The 16934-nt window shown below is 41.7% G+C and overlaps 2 protein-coding genes across 3 annotated transcripts in view; one reads left to right on the forward strand and one right to left on the reverse strand.

The window, feature by feature from the left end:
• Positions 1-16934, forward strand: part of FHIP1A (FHF complex subunit HOOK interacting protein 1A) — an 82946-nt gene that overhangs the window by 55712 nt on the left and 10300 nt on the right. For both annotated transcript variants that reach the window (XM_028745004.2, XM_077934093.1), the window contains exons 6-9: positions 3590-3757; positions 8645-8724; positions 9563-9750; positions 12668-13711. In XM_028745004.2, the coding sequence (XP_028600837.2) occupies positions 3590-3757; positions 8645-8724; positions 9563-9750; positions 12668-13711 (1480 nt within the window). The remainder of the gene's footprint in view (positions 1-3589; positions 3758-8644; positions 8725-9562; positions 9751-12667; positions 13712-16934) is intronic.
• The window catches only part of GATB (glutamyl-tRNA amidotransferase subunit B), a 57533-nt gene continuing 55265 nt past the window's right edge, over positions 14667-16934 (reverse strand). Inside the window, exon 15 of the transcript XR_003708385.2 lies at positions 14667-15990. The gene's annotated coding sequence lies outside the window, so the exon portion shown is untranslated. The remainder of the gene's footprint in view (positions 15991-16934) is intronic.

Genomic DNA, 16934 nt, shown 5'->3' on the forward strand with positions numbered 1-16934 from the left:
TTTTCTGTTTCTGCTATTCCTATTGTTCTTTTCTATTAGTCCTTTGCTGTGTCAGCGGTGGTGACAAGAGCCTGGCCCGTGTTTGCATTCAATATTGCTTTTGGCTCCCCCCCCCCCCAATTCCCCAGTGCAAGCATTTCCATTTCAAAAGTTTTTGTAATAGATAGCCACTGTTGCAAGTTCTCTGGAAAAGTACAGTTGTACTTTAAAAAACAAGGGACGTGGGTGGTGCTGTGGGTTAAACCACAGAGCCTAGGACTTGCCAATCAGAAGGTCGGCGGTTCGAATCCCTGCGACGGGGTGAGCTCCTGTTGCTCGGTCCCTGCTCCTGCCAACTTAGCAGTTCGAAAGCACGTCAAAGTGCAAGTAGATAAATAGGTATCGCTCTGGCAGGAAGGTAAATGGCGTTTCCGTGCGCTGCTCTGGTTCGCCTGAAGTGGCTTAGTCATGCTGGCCACACGACCCGGAAGCTGTACGCCGGCTCCCTCGGCCAATAAAGCGAGATGAGCACCGCAACCCCCAGAGTTGTCCACGACTGGACCTAACGGTCAGGGGTCCCTTTACCTTACTTTAAAAACGTTTATAGACAACCAACATTTATGTATACAACACAACTTCCTCCAAACTGTTAGCAAGTTTTGCCTGCAGAATGTCTTACCTTTTCATTATAGCCTGGTGCCCTCCAGGTGTTTAGCACTACATGTTACCTGACCATTGGCAACACTAGCTGAGGCTGATGAGTGCTGCAGTGCAGATCTCTGGAAGGCACCAGGTTAGGAAGGCTGCCTGTATTCTGTGGTGTGTTCTTCTCTATGTACAAATAGGGTATTGTGCAGTTTCCTGCTTAAAGATGTCCACATAGGGACTTGCTCATCTTGTAGCTGTTGACTTCTATCCCAACAAAAGTTGCATCTTACGCTCCTCTTTGAAGTTCTGGTGATTTTATTGTTCATCTTCTTCCTTTTTTTAAGGATCTTGAGTATTGTTGTTATTGCTTATTCATGTTGGAGGCAGCTTCTAACGAGGCACGTTAGTGTAGAAAACCCTTTTGTTGAGTACAGAGCATGTTGAATTTGTGGGTTATCAGTGTTACGATAATGAAGCAATGCAGCTGCAAAGTCCTAGCTTGAAGTGTAAACATGGGAATGTTGGGACTGCTGTGGGAACAGAGGGGCAGTCATTTCACAGTGCGCAGCACCAGAATTATCTCAGAGTGTAATATGAGATGTACAGGAAGTACAGGAGGAGTTTGTGAGTCGACTGCTGGAATTTGAAGAGTGCAGTCATGTTTTCTGTAACGCTGCAAAGACAGAAATAAAAGCATGTAAATACGTTTCTGTCTTTCTCTTTCCCCTGCCTGGGGAGGCAGGAAAGAGGGGTGTGTTCTTCTCACGTTTGAGAAGAATCGCCGATCGAGATCTTGCCTGCGTCTGCTGGGGAATGCAGCCAGGGAGATCAACAGGGAACTCAAGCTGGGTGCCTGGGACTGCTGCCAGCTTCTCATGAGAGGAGGGCTTGATTCCCGACAATCAGGACCTCACCTGAAGTTGCGTTTACAGATTTAAATGCTCTGAGGCCTCTGTAACTCCTGCTTGCCCTCTCACCTGGCTAAGTGAAATAACATCTGTTGTGTATATGAGAGCATTTCAATAAGGTTTGAAACAAACACACATACACATATCTCATAGGAAACTGCTAGCAACCAAAGCCCGGGCCTGCTCAGCTCTTCATTCCTGCTTTTAAAAATGTGTATACACTGCTGTTGGAATCAAGGTTAGGCTGTAAGCTTATTTGCTCAGGAACCAGGTCCTCAAGCCAATTTGGAGAGTGCTGAGTGTACATCCCTCTCTCATAAATAATGTATTGCTGAGGACTGTCAATCTAGTATATGCAGGGTACAGAATACATTATATGGTCTTTTCCTCTCTGAAATTGCTTAAGTTGAGAAGCCTATAACGGTGGCTCTAGAGGATGAATGTAACTCGGAGGAAGACTGAGGTGATCAGGTTTTTTATGGTTGGATGTGCTTTTATTTGTTTCTATTTTGAACTTATATTAAGGGGGGTGGGGAATGCACCTATAATGAAAACTGCTCATGTTGCATCTGTGGTAGCTTGTGGTTAATCATATGACTGTGAACGCCTAAATAGGCTGCAGAAGTAATAGCACAAACTTTTGAAGCAAATGTAGTCCACAGGTTAGTCGTTAGATGCTATTTAGTATGTAAATATGAACGTAAACATAGTGTTAACAAGTAGTTTTCTTTAGTTGAGGTCTTTGATGTTAATACGTATGTTTTTGATTACAATCTTTAAACTGCTTAACAAAACGGCTAATGTGTTGCATGAAAAGACAGACAGAGAGAGAGAGAGAGAGAGAGAGAGAGAGAGAGAGAGAGAGGGAGGGAGCGCCTTTTATGCAAAACCATCTACTGGAGTACTTTCCAAATCCTCTTAGCTCTTAAATGACAGCTTGGAGTCTCTCCTTTACCTGATTTTTTCTTAAGGAGGGGAAAAAAAACCCCTCCTCATTTATCCAATGAAGAATACTAAACAAAAGATGGTTAATGCTCCTTTTCATATAGGCAGACCAGTATGTATTTGTATCTGTGCTTTTTAGCTTATTAAGCTTGCACGTAACTATTTTTGAAAATGCTGACTTTGCACCCTTTGGTGCACAACACAAAGGCTGGATCTAAAATATCAGACACCTACTGACGAATGACCTAGGGACTGCATTAGTAAAGTAACTTGTTTCACTAGTAGAAACCGGAACATTCACCACAAGAGGCTGAGGTGTAATTGAAAGTTTATAGCTAGTACATAAATTCCATTATTTGGGGTATTTACAACAAATCTGTTTTTCTTCTGGGACCAGGCACTATTGGTGTCTACAATAAACCTCAGCTAACTGGATGTCGAAATCTGCCGATGTCTCTTAGTGCAGCAACCAAGTGGCAACATGTAGTGGCACAATCTATGGTGGGGGGGGGGGGTTTGCTACAAACAAAGTGAGCTTTCGTAGGCTACCTTGTGCTCCTTGACATCTGTAGCAGACAAAAGAAATAGGTGTGCTGTGTGACTGACTGAACTGGAAGAAACATGTTCACAAGAATTTGTTCCAACTGATTGGAAAAGTGTGATTTTTCTTCATAGCACAGTATGGGCAAAGCTAGAGTCAGGAAAAGTAGAGAGCACATATAATGCAGCAGGAGGATTTTTATAAAACCCTGCATCTCTTGCAAGCACCTTCTCTGAATGTCAAATAGCAGACCTTTTGGTGTTTAGCAAACAGCATCTTCAAGAGGAAGTCAAGTACTGGAAGAGAATGTTCCAAATAACTGTGCAATGGTTCGGTTGTTTGCATCCATCTTTCCTAGCTTAGCACTGCCACTATCATTAGCTAATCAAAATACTCAAGCTAGCACACCAATGTTTGTTTTTATGTATGCTGGCTTAGACCCACAGAAAACAAACAAACTGTGCTTATTATATATCCCATTGCAAGGTCGTTGTGGAGGTCACATAGACTATATAATCAGAGCTGCAAAGTTGATGTGGTCTGTAATCATTTGTGTATTCATTTCCAGGTGACTGTGGAGGAAGTAATGACTACAACTGCCTATTTGGATCTCTTCTTGCGTAGTGTTTCAGAACCTGCTTTACTACAGATCTTCCTCCGATTCATCTTGCTGCACCGCCATGAGAATGTGCACATCCTGGACACCCTCACAAGCCGCATAAACACTCCATTTCGGGTGAGATGAGAATAACAGGAACATGGCCGTCTTTTATTCTGTGGGATTGTTTTAGACAACTGCAAGCTTATTTTGCTTATGCCTTTGTGAATTTAGCCACTTTAATATTCTTTAGGAAGTGCTTAAAATTTCTTGAAAAACTTCACACCTACAAACAATACTGGCCCTGTTTTCAAGCTTACAAATTAATAGACTCAATACAAAAAGGAAAATGGAGGGAAGAAGAAGAAAATAAGGAAAATTCCAGTTTCATCTCTTACATAATATTGCAATGACAACTACCATTTTATTTCACCAAGTGGCCCATATGATGATTTTTTTTCAGGGGCATTCTGGGAATTTGTCCCAGAATTTCTCCTCACCTCAGAATGACACAACATCCAGGGCATCCACAGAATAAAATGAAATAAGCTGCAAGGAGGTGGGAGCAGGGGATAACCTGGGATGTTTGGGGGAGGAAGTGATGTACCAAAGCTCACCCAGTGAATCTACAACAGACTGGGTTCAGTTCAAATCCCCAATATAAGAATCATTCTCTCCTTAGCAGTTTCTGCACATCTAGAAAACTTTTTCCCATCTGAAGTTTGAGCTGCATAAATTCTGCTTTTGGGTGGCGTATTCATTGTTACCCAGTTCCTCTATCACAGGCTGTGAACCCCATACATTTAAAGCACATGACTGCCCCCCAAAAAGAATACTGGGAACTGTATTTTACTCCTCACAGATCTACAATTCCCAGGACACAACAAATTACAGTTCCCATGATTCTTTTTTTGTGGGTGGAATGTGCTTGAAATATATGGTGTGTATGGTTCGAAAGCACACCCCAAAGTGCAAGTAGATAAATAGGTACCACTCCAGCAGGAAGGTAACGGTGTTTCCGTGCGCTGCTCTGGTTTTGGTGTTCTGTTGCGCCAGAAGCAGCTTAGTCATGCTGGCCACATGACCCGGAAAAACTGTCTGCGGACAAACGTTGGCTCCCTCGGCCAATAAAGCGAGATGAGTGCCGCAACCCCAGAGTCATTCGCGACTGGACTTAACTGTCAGGGGTCCTTTACTTTTAAGGGGACGCAGGTGGCGCTGTGATCTAAACCACAGAGCCTAGGGCTTGCCAATCAGAAGGTTGGCAGTTCGAATCCCCGCAACGGGGTGAGCTCCCATTGCTCGGTCCCAGCTCCTGCCAACCTAGCAGTTCAAAAGAATGTCAAAGTGCAAGTAGCTAAATAGGTACCGCTCCGGCGGGAAGGTAAACGGTGTTTCCATGCGGTGTTCTGGTTCACCAGAAGCGGCATAGTCATGCTGGCCACATGACCCAGAAGCTGTCTGCGGATAAACACCTGCTCCTTCGGCCTATAGAGCGAGATGAGTGCAGAACCCCCAAGTTGTCTGTGACTGGACCTAATGGTCAGGGGTACCTTTACCTTTACCTTTACACAGCCACAGCCCGAAGGCGTGAGAGGCAGAAACATTTCCATTGAAACAAATTTGGAGGTTCTAAAGAATTCAGCCGTCTGAATATAACATTGTTTCAGATAAATCATGGAACTGGTATTAGTATTTTAAATTGCTATTTTAATGCTGGGTGTGATGTCGTATCTGCCTCTTTGCAATTCGTTTTTGATACTTAATTTGAGTTTATTTTATTTGTTTCTTTATTTTAAGTTTATTGCTTGTCTCTTTCGCCTATACCAAGTCCTCAAGCCGACTCCACTGCATTAGAAACAACCATAGCAATACAATAAAATTTAATTGTATAAACAATTAAAACAATAAAACTATTAATGTAAACAACAATAAAATCAATGAGTCAGCAGTAAAATCAGCCCTGCAGCAGCATAAAACCGAATTGGAGTTTTGGAGTGTTTTTCTTGCCATTTAATTGGAGTTTGTTTTTTGGTTATTCCCCGCGCGTTAAGTAATCAACTGCAGAAGTGTGTATCTCAGAAGCAGGCTTTTATAAAAATTTAATGACACCATATTTCTGAGTGTTCGAAATTAACTATGCAGACTTATGAAGTAGTCACTCGCCCCCTTCCCAAAACGTTACTCGCTTGTCCCCAAGCAAGCTTTCGTATTTTCATTGTCTCAGTTTAGGGAGGTAGAGTGAAGTGGCCCTCTATGCAGCATCAAAACACTTGCCTTAGGATTCAGATGTTGCTCAGTATGATGTCAATATAATGCTATCAGTGCAGCCAGCTTGATCACTCCTTTGGTTTTTGCAACATAAAAGTATTTCTGTGGTATTGAGTGGACTGCCAAGAGCCGCTTCTGAAAATAATGGTGGCATGTTAATTAAGCCACAGAAATAGTTAATCTAATAGGAGCTTCCTTTCGCAAGCAGGTTAATCTTGAAGCACCTGCTGCGGTCTGCATTCAGCAAGCTGCACTTCTGATCCCCTCTTTGGCTGGCACTTACTCAGTATTAAATGATGGAGGATGCACTCCAGCATATGGGTGGAAAGGCAGGCAGAGCCAAATGATCAACGTGTGTATTACGTTTATGTATTAAGGACGACACCTTGCGCCAAATAAACATTTCCACGTAGTGGAGGGCATGCACATAGCTGCATGTACTCGCGGCTGTGACTCTCGCTCCAAACAGATTAACTCTCTGAAAACTCCCAAGCAGCTTCAGTCGCTTACAACTTGCTAATGTGTGTCTCTCCTGTACCATAATTATTTGTTCCACAGACAAGAGGGGGTGGGTATTGCGAAGAATCCTCCAGCCACGAGCAACTCAGGAGCGCTGCCAAAATGCATCAGTGATGCTAAATGAGTTCTCTGCTGTATAACTTAGCCAAGTATAGAAACCATCCCCACAGCTTTCGGCACGTTACCATAGCACTGTTGTTATTGCAGGAAGGTTTTGCAATACCTGATAGGATTAAACGTGCAAGCGCTTCTGTCCACTTGGAACACATATAAAACAGCTTTCCTTTCGCTTAATGAACTAATTAAGACCCCCCGTTTCTCTCCATGAATGTTTTTGGTCACTCCCCCCAACATCCTATTCCTTTAAACTATAGGTCCATAATTTTGATCAGTGTACGGTGGTACCTCAGGTTAAGTACTTAATTCGTTCTGGAGGTCCGTTCTTAACCTGAAACTGTTCTTAACCTGAGGTACCACTTTATCTAATGGGGCCTCCCACTGCCGCCGCGCCGCCGGAGCATGATTTCTGTTCTCATCCTGAAGCAAAATGCTTAACCTGAGGTACTATTTCTGGGTTAGCGGAGTCTAGCCTGAAGCGTATGTAACCCAAGGTACCACTGTATTCTCCACAGCTTCAACAGATTACAGCACTCGGCAAGAACAAAAACTCTATACAATAACAGAACCCCATTTATGACGTTCCTTTACAGAATCCAGTTTTAGTGTCCTGTTAATCAATAATCTTCCCACATGAATTTTCATTTAATTCTGCCTTGCGGTCCAAACCAATGAGGTGAAACTTCTTCAAGTGCCTCAAATGGTTCTCTCAAACAAGGCTATGCATGTAATTTTGCTTGGCACTCTAGGCAAAGCAGCAGTCCGCCTTCACCTCTTTGTGCGGCTGTGTAGGCAGCAGTGATTCACACAGTACAAGAATAGGAACAGAAGAGATAGTCTTGAGGATATCATGCCTAACTTGACAGGAAGAGGAAACCCTTTTTGTGCCTATAGTGCTTCAGGGCTGAAGGTCAGGCGTTTCTGTGCTCAGCCGATTTTAGAGAACTGCTGCCATTAGAGAGGCTTGAGATGCACTTCCTTGATTTAGGAAGTGGGAAAACATGACCTGAGCTGCAGATAATGTCATCCATTTGAGTATAGCACCACAGAATGCAAGCAACTTTATCCCTACCATAAGCTTTCAGCAGCTGGGGTGATTTTGAAATGTTGATGTTAATCAAGGAATGCATCATGTGCACTGAATTATCCTAAACATCTAAATAGACTCCAAGTCCCCAGTATTCAAACTTCCAGATGCAGCTAAACACTACCTTCAGTGAAATACAGTGGCTCTCACAATAGATCTTTCCCAATACAGTGGTACCTTGGGCTACAAACACTTCAGATTACAGACTCCGCTAACCTGGAAGTAGTACCTTGGGTTAAGAACTTTGCCCCAGGATGAGAACAGAAATAGCATACCGGCAGCGAGAGGCCCCATTAGCTAAAGTGGTACCTCAGGTTAAGAATGGCTTCAAGTTAAGAACGGACCTCCAGAACGAATTAAGTTCATAACCAGAGGTACCACTGTATTTAGTCCTTATCCTCTAGTAAACTACAGATAAAATATATTTGGTAACATGGCATGAGTGTTAATGGTTCTATGCAAGGTGTGCATAAAACCATTAACCTTTTCCATTTTTAGGAAGCCATTTTTGATGAAAAAATATATGATGGTACCTGACTGGTACCTGAGTTTCTACATTTGTTGAGGAACAGAACCATTTTTCTTAAAAGGCCTCCAGCTCTTTCAGAGTGTTCCAGACATATGACATGATACCATTCCAACAGAATTTGACCCTGTGTATGATGATTGTATAATAATTCTGTCTAAGAAAGAGAAAAAAATACTTACGTGAGGGTTTGGGGTTAATCACATTTCAGTTCTCTTTAAAAATTCATATTTGACTAATTGGAATTTTCTCTCCCTTACTGCATTACTGAAAGGATTATAGTATATATCTATACTACATCTGGCTTACATCTTACATCTGGCTTTATTGTGGCATGCTAAATTAATTTGTCAGACGATGTTATCTAGGTGAACTAAAACATACATCTCATCTCTCAAAAATGCTAAAATTTAGGTTGTGAGCTGCTTTAATGCAAAATAATGTTTTACCTTAGGAAAGCATGGAGATTTACAGATTTTGACTCTGCTTATCTTTTTTTTTTTAGCTCTGTGTGGTGTCCCTGGCATTGTTCAGAACACTTATCAGCTTGCATTGTGAAGACGTGATGTTACAGCTAGTTTTAAGGTAGAATCAAACACTCTTTCTCCTGATGTTGCCCCGCTATTTCCTCCCTGATGATTAGTATCCTGTGATTGCTTCATACCTGTTGTTTTACCCATGCTGTGCATGGTGTGAGTAGGTGGAGATGTATGTGTTACACTGTTGTGGGTGAAGATCACACACTTCTGTTTTAGGATGTACAGAAAGCTCACTGTCAATCCTAGATGTCTAGTGCCGAAAAAATGAAAAACGAGAATTTTTTAAAAATCACAAACCGCTTAGAAGAATGAAAGTAGACTTTCCACAAATTTAGCAGACTGAGTGAAGGAATTTACATTCATTCGGACTAAATTGACAGAGGCTCTTCTGCATACAGAGTGATGTGTCTTGTTTCTGAAAAGGGTCAGTACTTCCTAGGGTTTGTGCATTAGGAAGAATATGATCCATTTTCCACAAAATAGTTTTGAGGAAGCCTATTGAGAGTTAGCTGGCTTGGCACTGCACTTTCACAACAACTTACCAGTCAGATACATCCCTGTAAGATCGGCACCTTGAGTACCTGGTTGTTAGGTAGTGTTATGCCAATTGCTAGTATTCCTATGACGATGGTGAACCAGCTTGGTTCCTTCACCATCCTGTACAAACTGGAGTCCACTCTTCCGCAGTCCTTTCTTGTTGTATTTTCCATATCCTGCAGATAAGTAACAACTCGGCAGTTCAGTCATCAGACCTGAGACAGCTCGTATTATAAAATTTGGCTCATCTATGTGATTTAGCTTTAAGGAATAAATGAGGGCTGGAGAATAACTTTTTTATAGGACCTATGTCATGGCACTTAATTAATGAAACCCTCTGTTCCTAGGTACTTGATACCCTGTAATCACATCATGTTCAGCCAAAGATGGGCTGTGAGGGAACGAGATTGGTATTCTGTATCTGCTGCTAGATTGCTTGCCTTGACTCCAGTTTGCTGCTCTAGTGGGATTACTCTGACTTTTGAAAAACAAGAAAAAGATTATATCCTGTGGAGGAAAAACATACACAGGGCAGGTAAATATTTCACCAGTTTTCTGAATGGACAAGTTGGCATCAGGCTGTTTTTCCTCTTTCGTTCCTCGTAGCGTATTCAGTGGCATTGAGTTCATGATTATCATTAAGTTTCTTAATTCCTCCCACGTGTAACATTTGGCTAGATTCGTATTCTACTGGACTAATGAAAGAACACACACACACACACACACCCTGCATCACATCCATGCTATGCACTTAAAGCAGCATGAGGACTTTAGTGCAGAATTTCTGTTTTCCAGGCTAATGTTTCCTTCTCTCTTACACCAGTTTCATGAGATTTTGTGAAAACCTCTTTACTCTTGTCAGCATTTGGACTGAAGAGCCGATTATTTACTACTGCTAATACCTGTGTGTAGGATGCTAAGTTTCTGATTGCATGCACCATACACTGTTAGGTGTGGATTTCCTTGCCGCTAGTTAGAATCAGGAGGAGGAAGTTTCAGGAATAAATGTGTGTGTGCATGAACATGCAGACTGTTCGGGAAAATATAGAAAACTCTTCTGAAAGGCCTTTTTAAAAAGGGGTTTCTTTTATTTACAGTTTATAAACAGCAAGATCTGTTACGGACATCTTGACTGTATTTGCATTATTCACCCATAAGAGCATTCAGGATACTGTGAATGAAAGTAATTTAGATTGACACACCATGCAAATAGTATACAAGAACATACTGTAATCAAGGAGATATCTCCAATGTCCACCATAAGACGGTGGGTGGGGGAACACTTGTCTTTTCTTCCTACCTTATGTAAACAGTTGCTTTGCCATGTGGTGACTTTTAATATTCTGAGAGAACAGGAAAAGAGGTGCAAGTACAGTGGTACCTAGGTTTACGAACTTAATCCGGAAGTCCGTTCTTAAACTGAGGCGCGCTTTCCCTAATGAGGCCTCCCGCCGCCAGTGCCCTTCCACCATTCAGATTCTGTTCTTAGACTGAGGTAAAGTTTGTAAACCGGGACACTTCTTGCGGTTTTGCGGAGTTCGTAAACCGAATTGTTCATAAACAGGGCTGTTCTTAAACCGAGTTACCACTGTATCAGCAAGTGGTCCACATTACTACTGGGTTCACACTAGGAATGGATGGCTGTTGATTTCAGTTTCTCATTTTTTCCCCAGCCTTAACTTCAGTTTGTCTCATTTCTGCATCAGTTTAGCAAGTCGAAAAGAATTCCTCATGAAAAACAATACACATTTGTGTGCATTTCTCGTTATATGTGCATTTACGCAAGCAATTTTCTCAACGCATTGTTGTCATTATTTTCACTAATACAAGCAGTATTGTGCACACTCTCCAAAAATATATTCTTTTTGTAGACAATATTTGGTTTCAGAGCTGCCTTGCAAAATTTGGAGAATTGCAACTTTTGAAGCATAGCTTCATTTTTAGCGAGTGAGTTAGTATTAAAATGGAAACTGAGCAAATTTCCCCCCTATCCCCTGTTTGCACATGGGAAACCAGAGTTTCACACCCATGCTCAACTACATACCTCTCTAGGTACCTTTGTTCAAGCGGTTGTTTCTCAAACTAACCTGCCTCTTGTAGGTGGTTGTAACAGTAAACGCAGCTAAATATGTGTTATAACACACTTGGAGTTTTTGAGATAGGAAATAAAATCTAAGTAAAGGGGAGCATTGCCCCTTCTTTCAAATCCATCAAAAGTAAAACCATTCCCTATTGGAAAGAAATGTCAACTATGCAACCTAATAAAACTTGAGTCGATTGCCCCAAACTTTTGTATTTTGTCTACAAGAGCATCATAAATATCTTAGGACATCTTGGTCATAGGTCAGTTGAACAAATTTATTGGAAATTTGGTGGAAATTGCCTTTCCGGTGACCAGTGACATGATCTTTAACACTTCATTGTTTCTGTGTTTATGGCTGACAATTCAGTCAGATTGAGGAAGTATTGCAATACCAATGAAAAAATACACCTTTTTATTGTGTGTGTGTGTGTGTGTGTGTGAGGATTCATTGAACTTCTTGTTGCAAGGCAAACTGTTGTGCTAAATGTTTTAGAGCCATCCATAAAAATAAAGGACATTCCACACCACAGAGAAATCTATTACATTTTGCCAAATTCAGGCTTTCTCCACATTTGTTTGTCTGTTCTCTAAAAAAATTCAATCTGTTGGCTATTTTGTTGCTCAATACTGCCTGTTTGATTTGTAATACATGGAGCTTCTTTGAGTCATTTAAACTTCAGCTGGATCATTGCAGGAGGATTTTCCCTTGAGCTTATAATAAGAGCAAGATCTGAAATAGGAGTTCAGTAGTAGCATTCAGTAGAGTTCATTCAACCAGCTATGGTGAACTGATTTAGAAGAGGCTTGGCAAGTGACCTTGTTTCTTGGACCATTGAGAAGCACAAAACTCTGCCATTACGGACAGGACAGAGCAGGTTTCTCTCTACTGCATCTTGTGGAATCTGTCAGCCTGTAGGAGCAACATATCTCAACATTAATTTGCTTTGGAGAGTTTTGTTAAAATTGAGTGGGAGAGGCCCTTCCTTTTGCCCCACTTGCCAGGGACAGGATGTGAGTTTGCAGTAGTTGCATAAATCACTCTTCTGCACTGTTGCAGCTTGTTAACTGATAGTGTTTTGCTGTTCAGGATCTTACTTCCAAGTTTTAAGGACCATTGAACTAGTCTGCATAAAACAGGGACTATCTAGTCTAGGGAAACTGGCAAATCTTCTTCCTTTGGTCTAATCTAAATAGCCACATCTCTCTCTGTAAATTTGCCTGCTTGTGGAATAGTGCTATTTACTCATGTGCCACGTGACTATGATAGTTGTGTAACCAAGGTATAAGTTACAAGCATATTCACAGGATCTTTCTATGTTTGTGTTGCTGTTCGACACCCTAACTGTGTCTCCCTGCTATTCCATTCCAGGTACAACTGAAGAGTCCAGCAGCAGAGGTACTGTAGACTCCACATGTATTGTGGAATATGGGAAGACTGTTGATATCAGTTACCTGCAGTACCTTTGGGATGCTCAATCCCTCATACTCCACTGTATGAAAGACTGCCAGGTTTGGTCTGCTCCATATGATGGTGAAAGCCCTGATCCACGTACCTTTATCCAAACCCTAGCTGACGAGGATGGTAAAAACCTAGACCAGCCCATTTTCCGATTTCAGCACAGAACACCTAGTAATACAAGTTCCTCTCAGATGACTCCTTTGGGAGAAAAGTTGCAGCTGGAGCTGGAATGGGATGATAGCTATGATACAGGGATCTCTCCTGGATCTGATTCGGGCTCTCCACAGCATGATAATGCTCTAGGCAATGTAGAGCCACAACCACCTGCAGCGCCACCAAAGCACATTCAGGAAATGAAGAAAAATGCAATCATGCTGATCAAAGGGTCATATATAGAAGAATCAGACTTTCAGGATGATGTCATGGTTTATAGGTTATGTGCTGAAAAGGATGCTCAGGAAGCAGACAAGGAAGCTTCGGTGTCAGAATCTCAAAGCACAGATGATCAGCAGTCGTTCCCTGCCAATGGTCCCCTTAAAAGTCCCCAGACAGACTCCAGTTTGGAGGAACACAATATGAAAAATTCAAACTTGACCCAGCACGCAACAGTCAAACAAATCCATGACAGCGTTGCTGAAACCCCGCAGCCAGACTTGGAACTGAAGCTGTCTTGCCTAGAAGAAGACCACAATGCTAACACGAGCTTGCTGAGCCCCGAAAGTGAGGATTTTATTTCCCAGTGTGATAACATCATTAAGGAGTTGGATTCTACCCCTACAGAGTTGGTAGAGCTTAAATTGCTTATTCCTGAACCAATCTCTCCCGTGGAAGAGGAAGAAGACTTTGAAAATTTTTCAGCCGACACACCATCAGCAGAAAGTATGCCTTCACCTTTTGGACCAAAAGATGTATGGTCTGGCAATCCAGCAAGGACCCAGAGCATCCCATTTACAGGTGAAATTTTCTAAACAAGTCACTTAAAACTCTTTTAAACAATAATGTTCTTGGTGGGGGAGAGGGCTATGTGAATAAGAGATTTACTGATTATGTTGACATTGACTGTTAAGTGTAGAAATATTCTTGGCTTGGATTTCATTCCAATGAAATCGAAGTAGACCAATATACTTCTAAATATATATTGTACAGAAATTCTCTGATAGCAACATAATTCTAGAAAATATCCCTACATAGTTTAGGAAAAGGGATAATCAAACTTTCACAGCAGGCACTGCTAAAGAGCAATTGCCACAAAAAGATTTGACAATAGCTATTATTTCTAGTCCATCTCGTCCTCTGTCTAGGGGACGACAGAGGACGAGATGGTTGGACAGTGTTCTCGAAGCTACAAACATGAGTTTGACCAAACTGTGGGGGGCAGTGGAAGACAGGAGTGCCTGGCATGCTCTGGTCCATGGGGTCACGAAGAGTCAGACACGACTAAATGACTAAACAACAACAATTATTTATGGTAAGACAAAACAACAACACCTTGTTTATTCACTGTAAAATTAAAGTTGCAAATGTCTTAGTCACTTCTGATCACTAGATGGCAGCTCTGCCGCCATTCTGTGCATCTGCCCCATTTTACCTGCACGTTGAGACATTTTGCTCCCTACCAAATGTGAAACGCTTAGCACTGCTGAATTGAATTCATCCTGTTTTCAATATCACACTTCCCTAAAAGGATTTTATTGTAATGATGTTAGCAGGACACATTGTATTTGGACTTAAAAACACTTTGGTATTTATTTAACTTTGGTAGCTCTTGGAACACAATCTGTTCTGAATTATCTCAGCTCCTCTGAATGACATGATATGAATATTCACCCTATTGGGGGGACGGAAATGATGGTGGTAAAATGGCTGGGAAATTTCAAATAATGTGCTCATAATGACAAAAGCAAATAACTAAAGCAAACTTCCATTTATTGTTACTTACTAATTTAAAATGGTATTTTTTCAGCACTTTTCTGTTCCCATAAGGATCCAGGCAATACAACATAACTGAGAAATTGTCCGGATAATGCTTTTCAGGGAAAGGGTGGGGAAGAAGAGAATGTTAAATATGGCTACATGTCACATAACTCCATCGATCAATTAAACTGAGTAATGCAATTGAATAAGCATATTGCTATCAGATTTATTATTCTGGTCTGGAAATAATTTCCTTTCCACTGGTGCAGCTGTCTGGCCACTGTGAAAAATAATCAGCTTAGCGAAAAAACTTCATAAATAGTTGGGTTTGTGTTGCTAAAAGACCAGGAGCTTTGTGGCTTCTGAACAGTAGCAGTTGGTGGTAACTTTGATATTCCAAAACCCACACGGGTCAGTCAAATTAAGAAAAGTTAACATTTCACATTACTGCTGTATTAATACATCTGCAGCTCTTTGAGTGGCATCTTCCTTCTCAGTCGCCCAGCTGGCATGTAACAGTAAACCATATTTTAACATTACTAGGATGAGCTGCAGTAAGCCTTGGGCCTCCTGGCTTGTTTTCCCGTTTATGTAAGGAGGAGCTGCATGTAAATGCAGAGAGCTTGTCTATATTCTGGTTTGTTAAACCGCAATTTTATCATCGAAACACAGCCAGCATAAAGAATTCTGTTAATTCCTCCTTTCCCATAGGATTGTAGCACTGAAACATAGTTTCTGTGTCAAGGAATAAGAAGATTTCTTTTGTTCAGAACTCAAGGTGGACAATGAACCGATCTTTGTATGTGGTACAAATGTTTTGTGTTCGTTGAGAAAAAAATAGCATGCGCTCCTTCTAATAATTTATTGCGATTCAAATCCCAACTCATTCATCCACCGTCAAGGACACAATCAGTATTTTAGTAATGGGAATGTAATGTGGCAAATAAAACTTTTATTATGAATAGGACCCCAATTAGTTTTATGTCTGCCTGCACGGTGAGTTTTGTATAACATCATTAATTTTGATCTAATTAGTCCGTGATACTCCTCTTGCAAAGCTTGTAAACCTCCACTTGTCACCTGAGATTCTTCATCTAACAAGATGCTTGAAGCTAGCTTAGTGATGACAGGGCCATTTATATGTACCATGGTTAAGTCTCTGGAAGCAACTCATCGTGCAGCAAGAACCCTTTTGCAACTAAAGCCGTTTATGTATTTCCAGAATAGTTTACCATTCAATATCTTCCACCCCCATACTTTTCTCTTAATCTGTTGCGTAGCTTTTGCTCTTGGATCATGTCAGCAGTAATCATCAGCGCCTGAAAAAGATTGTTCCAGTAGGACAAGGGGATTAAATAAGAAGAAGCTCACAGGACAGGTCCATAATTATTAAGAACTGCAAGATTGCATGGGAGAACTTGCAGTGGTTGCAAGCAATCCTACTGCTAGTCTCTCCCAGCTCTACCTGGAGACGTCAGGGATTGAACATGGGACCTTATGTATGTGCTCGCCCTCTGAGTCACAGCCTTTCACAGAATAGCTCAGTTGGTTAGAGCGTGGTGCTGATAATACCAAGGTTGTAGGTTCAAAACCCCGTATGGGACAGCTGCATATTTCTACTTTGCAGGAGGTTGGACCAGATGATTCTCAGTGTCGCTTCCAACTCTACAGTTCTGTGGTTCCTGTGCATTGTGCATATAGCAACATGGCTATGCTAAACAAAAGGTGTTGAGTTTTTAATACCCTTCCTTGGCAACGCAAACTTTTCTTGGCGCAGCAGAGGTTAAAAGGTCACAGTCATCTCTGATGGACTTCCTGGATTTTAACTGCCGTGTAGGAAGGCTGAGAAACCTGATTCTAATGCTATGCTGCATAGTGGCATCTTAGGCATGGCAAGTGGGGCAGCGATGTCCAGCTGTGCCCTGCTTGCCATTTCAAACCCTTTTATATCAATTAATTGGTCAAGCCTCTATGAAGTAGACACTGTGAAATGCCAGAGCTCCAAGACCATGCTAAAATAGCACGAGGCTGTCACTGTCTGTACTCCCTCCTAAGCTTAGGAAAAGGATATGTGTAAGAATGCCATTGTGCAATTCCTGGGCTGGGTGCCGGTGGTAGTTGTGTCCTCCCAAGTGAGGGGTGGGGGAGTTCTATGTTTAGAGCAGTGCAGCCTTGCATTAGTGCAGCCCATCATAGCATTGCTATGTGTGGCTGATCTCCAAGTCAAAATTCCCTTGTTTCCACACCAGGGAGCAGGTAGAGG

Source organism: Podarcis muralis, chromosome 9 (genome assembly GCF_964188315.1).
Source record: "Podarcis muralis chromosome 9, rPodMur119.hap1.1, whole genome shotgun sequence".
Classification (NCBI taxonomy): Eukaryota; Metazoa; Chordata; class Lepidosauria; order Squamata; family Lacertidae; genus Podarcis; species Podarcis muralis.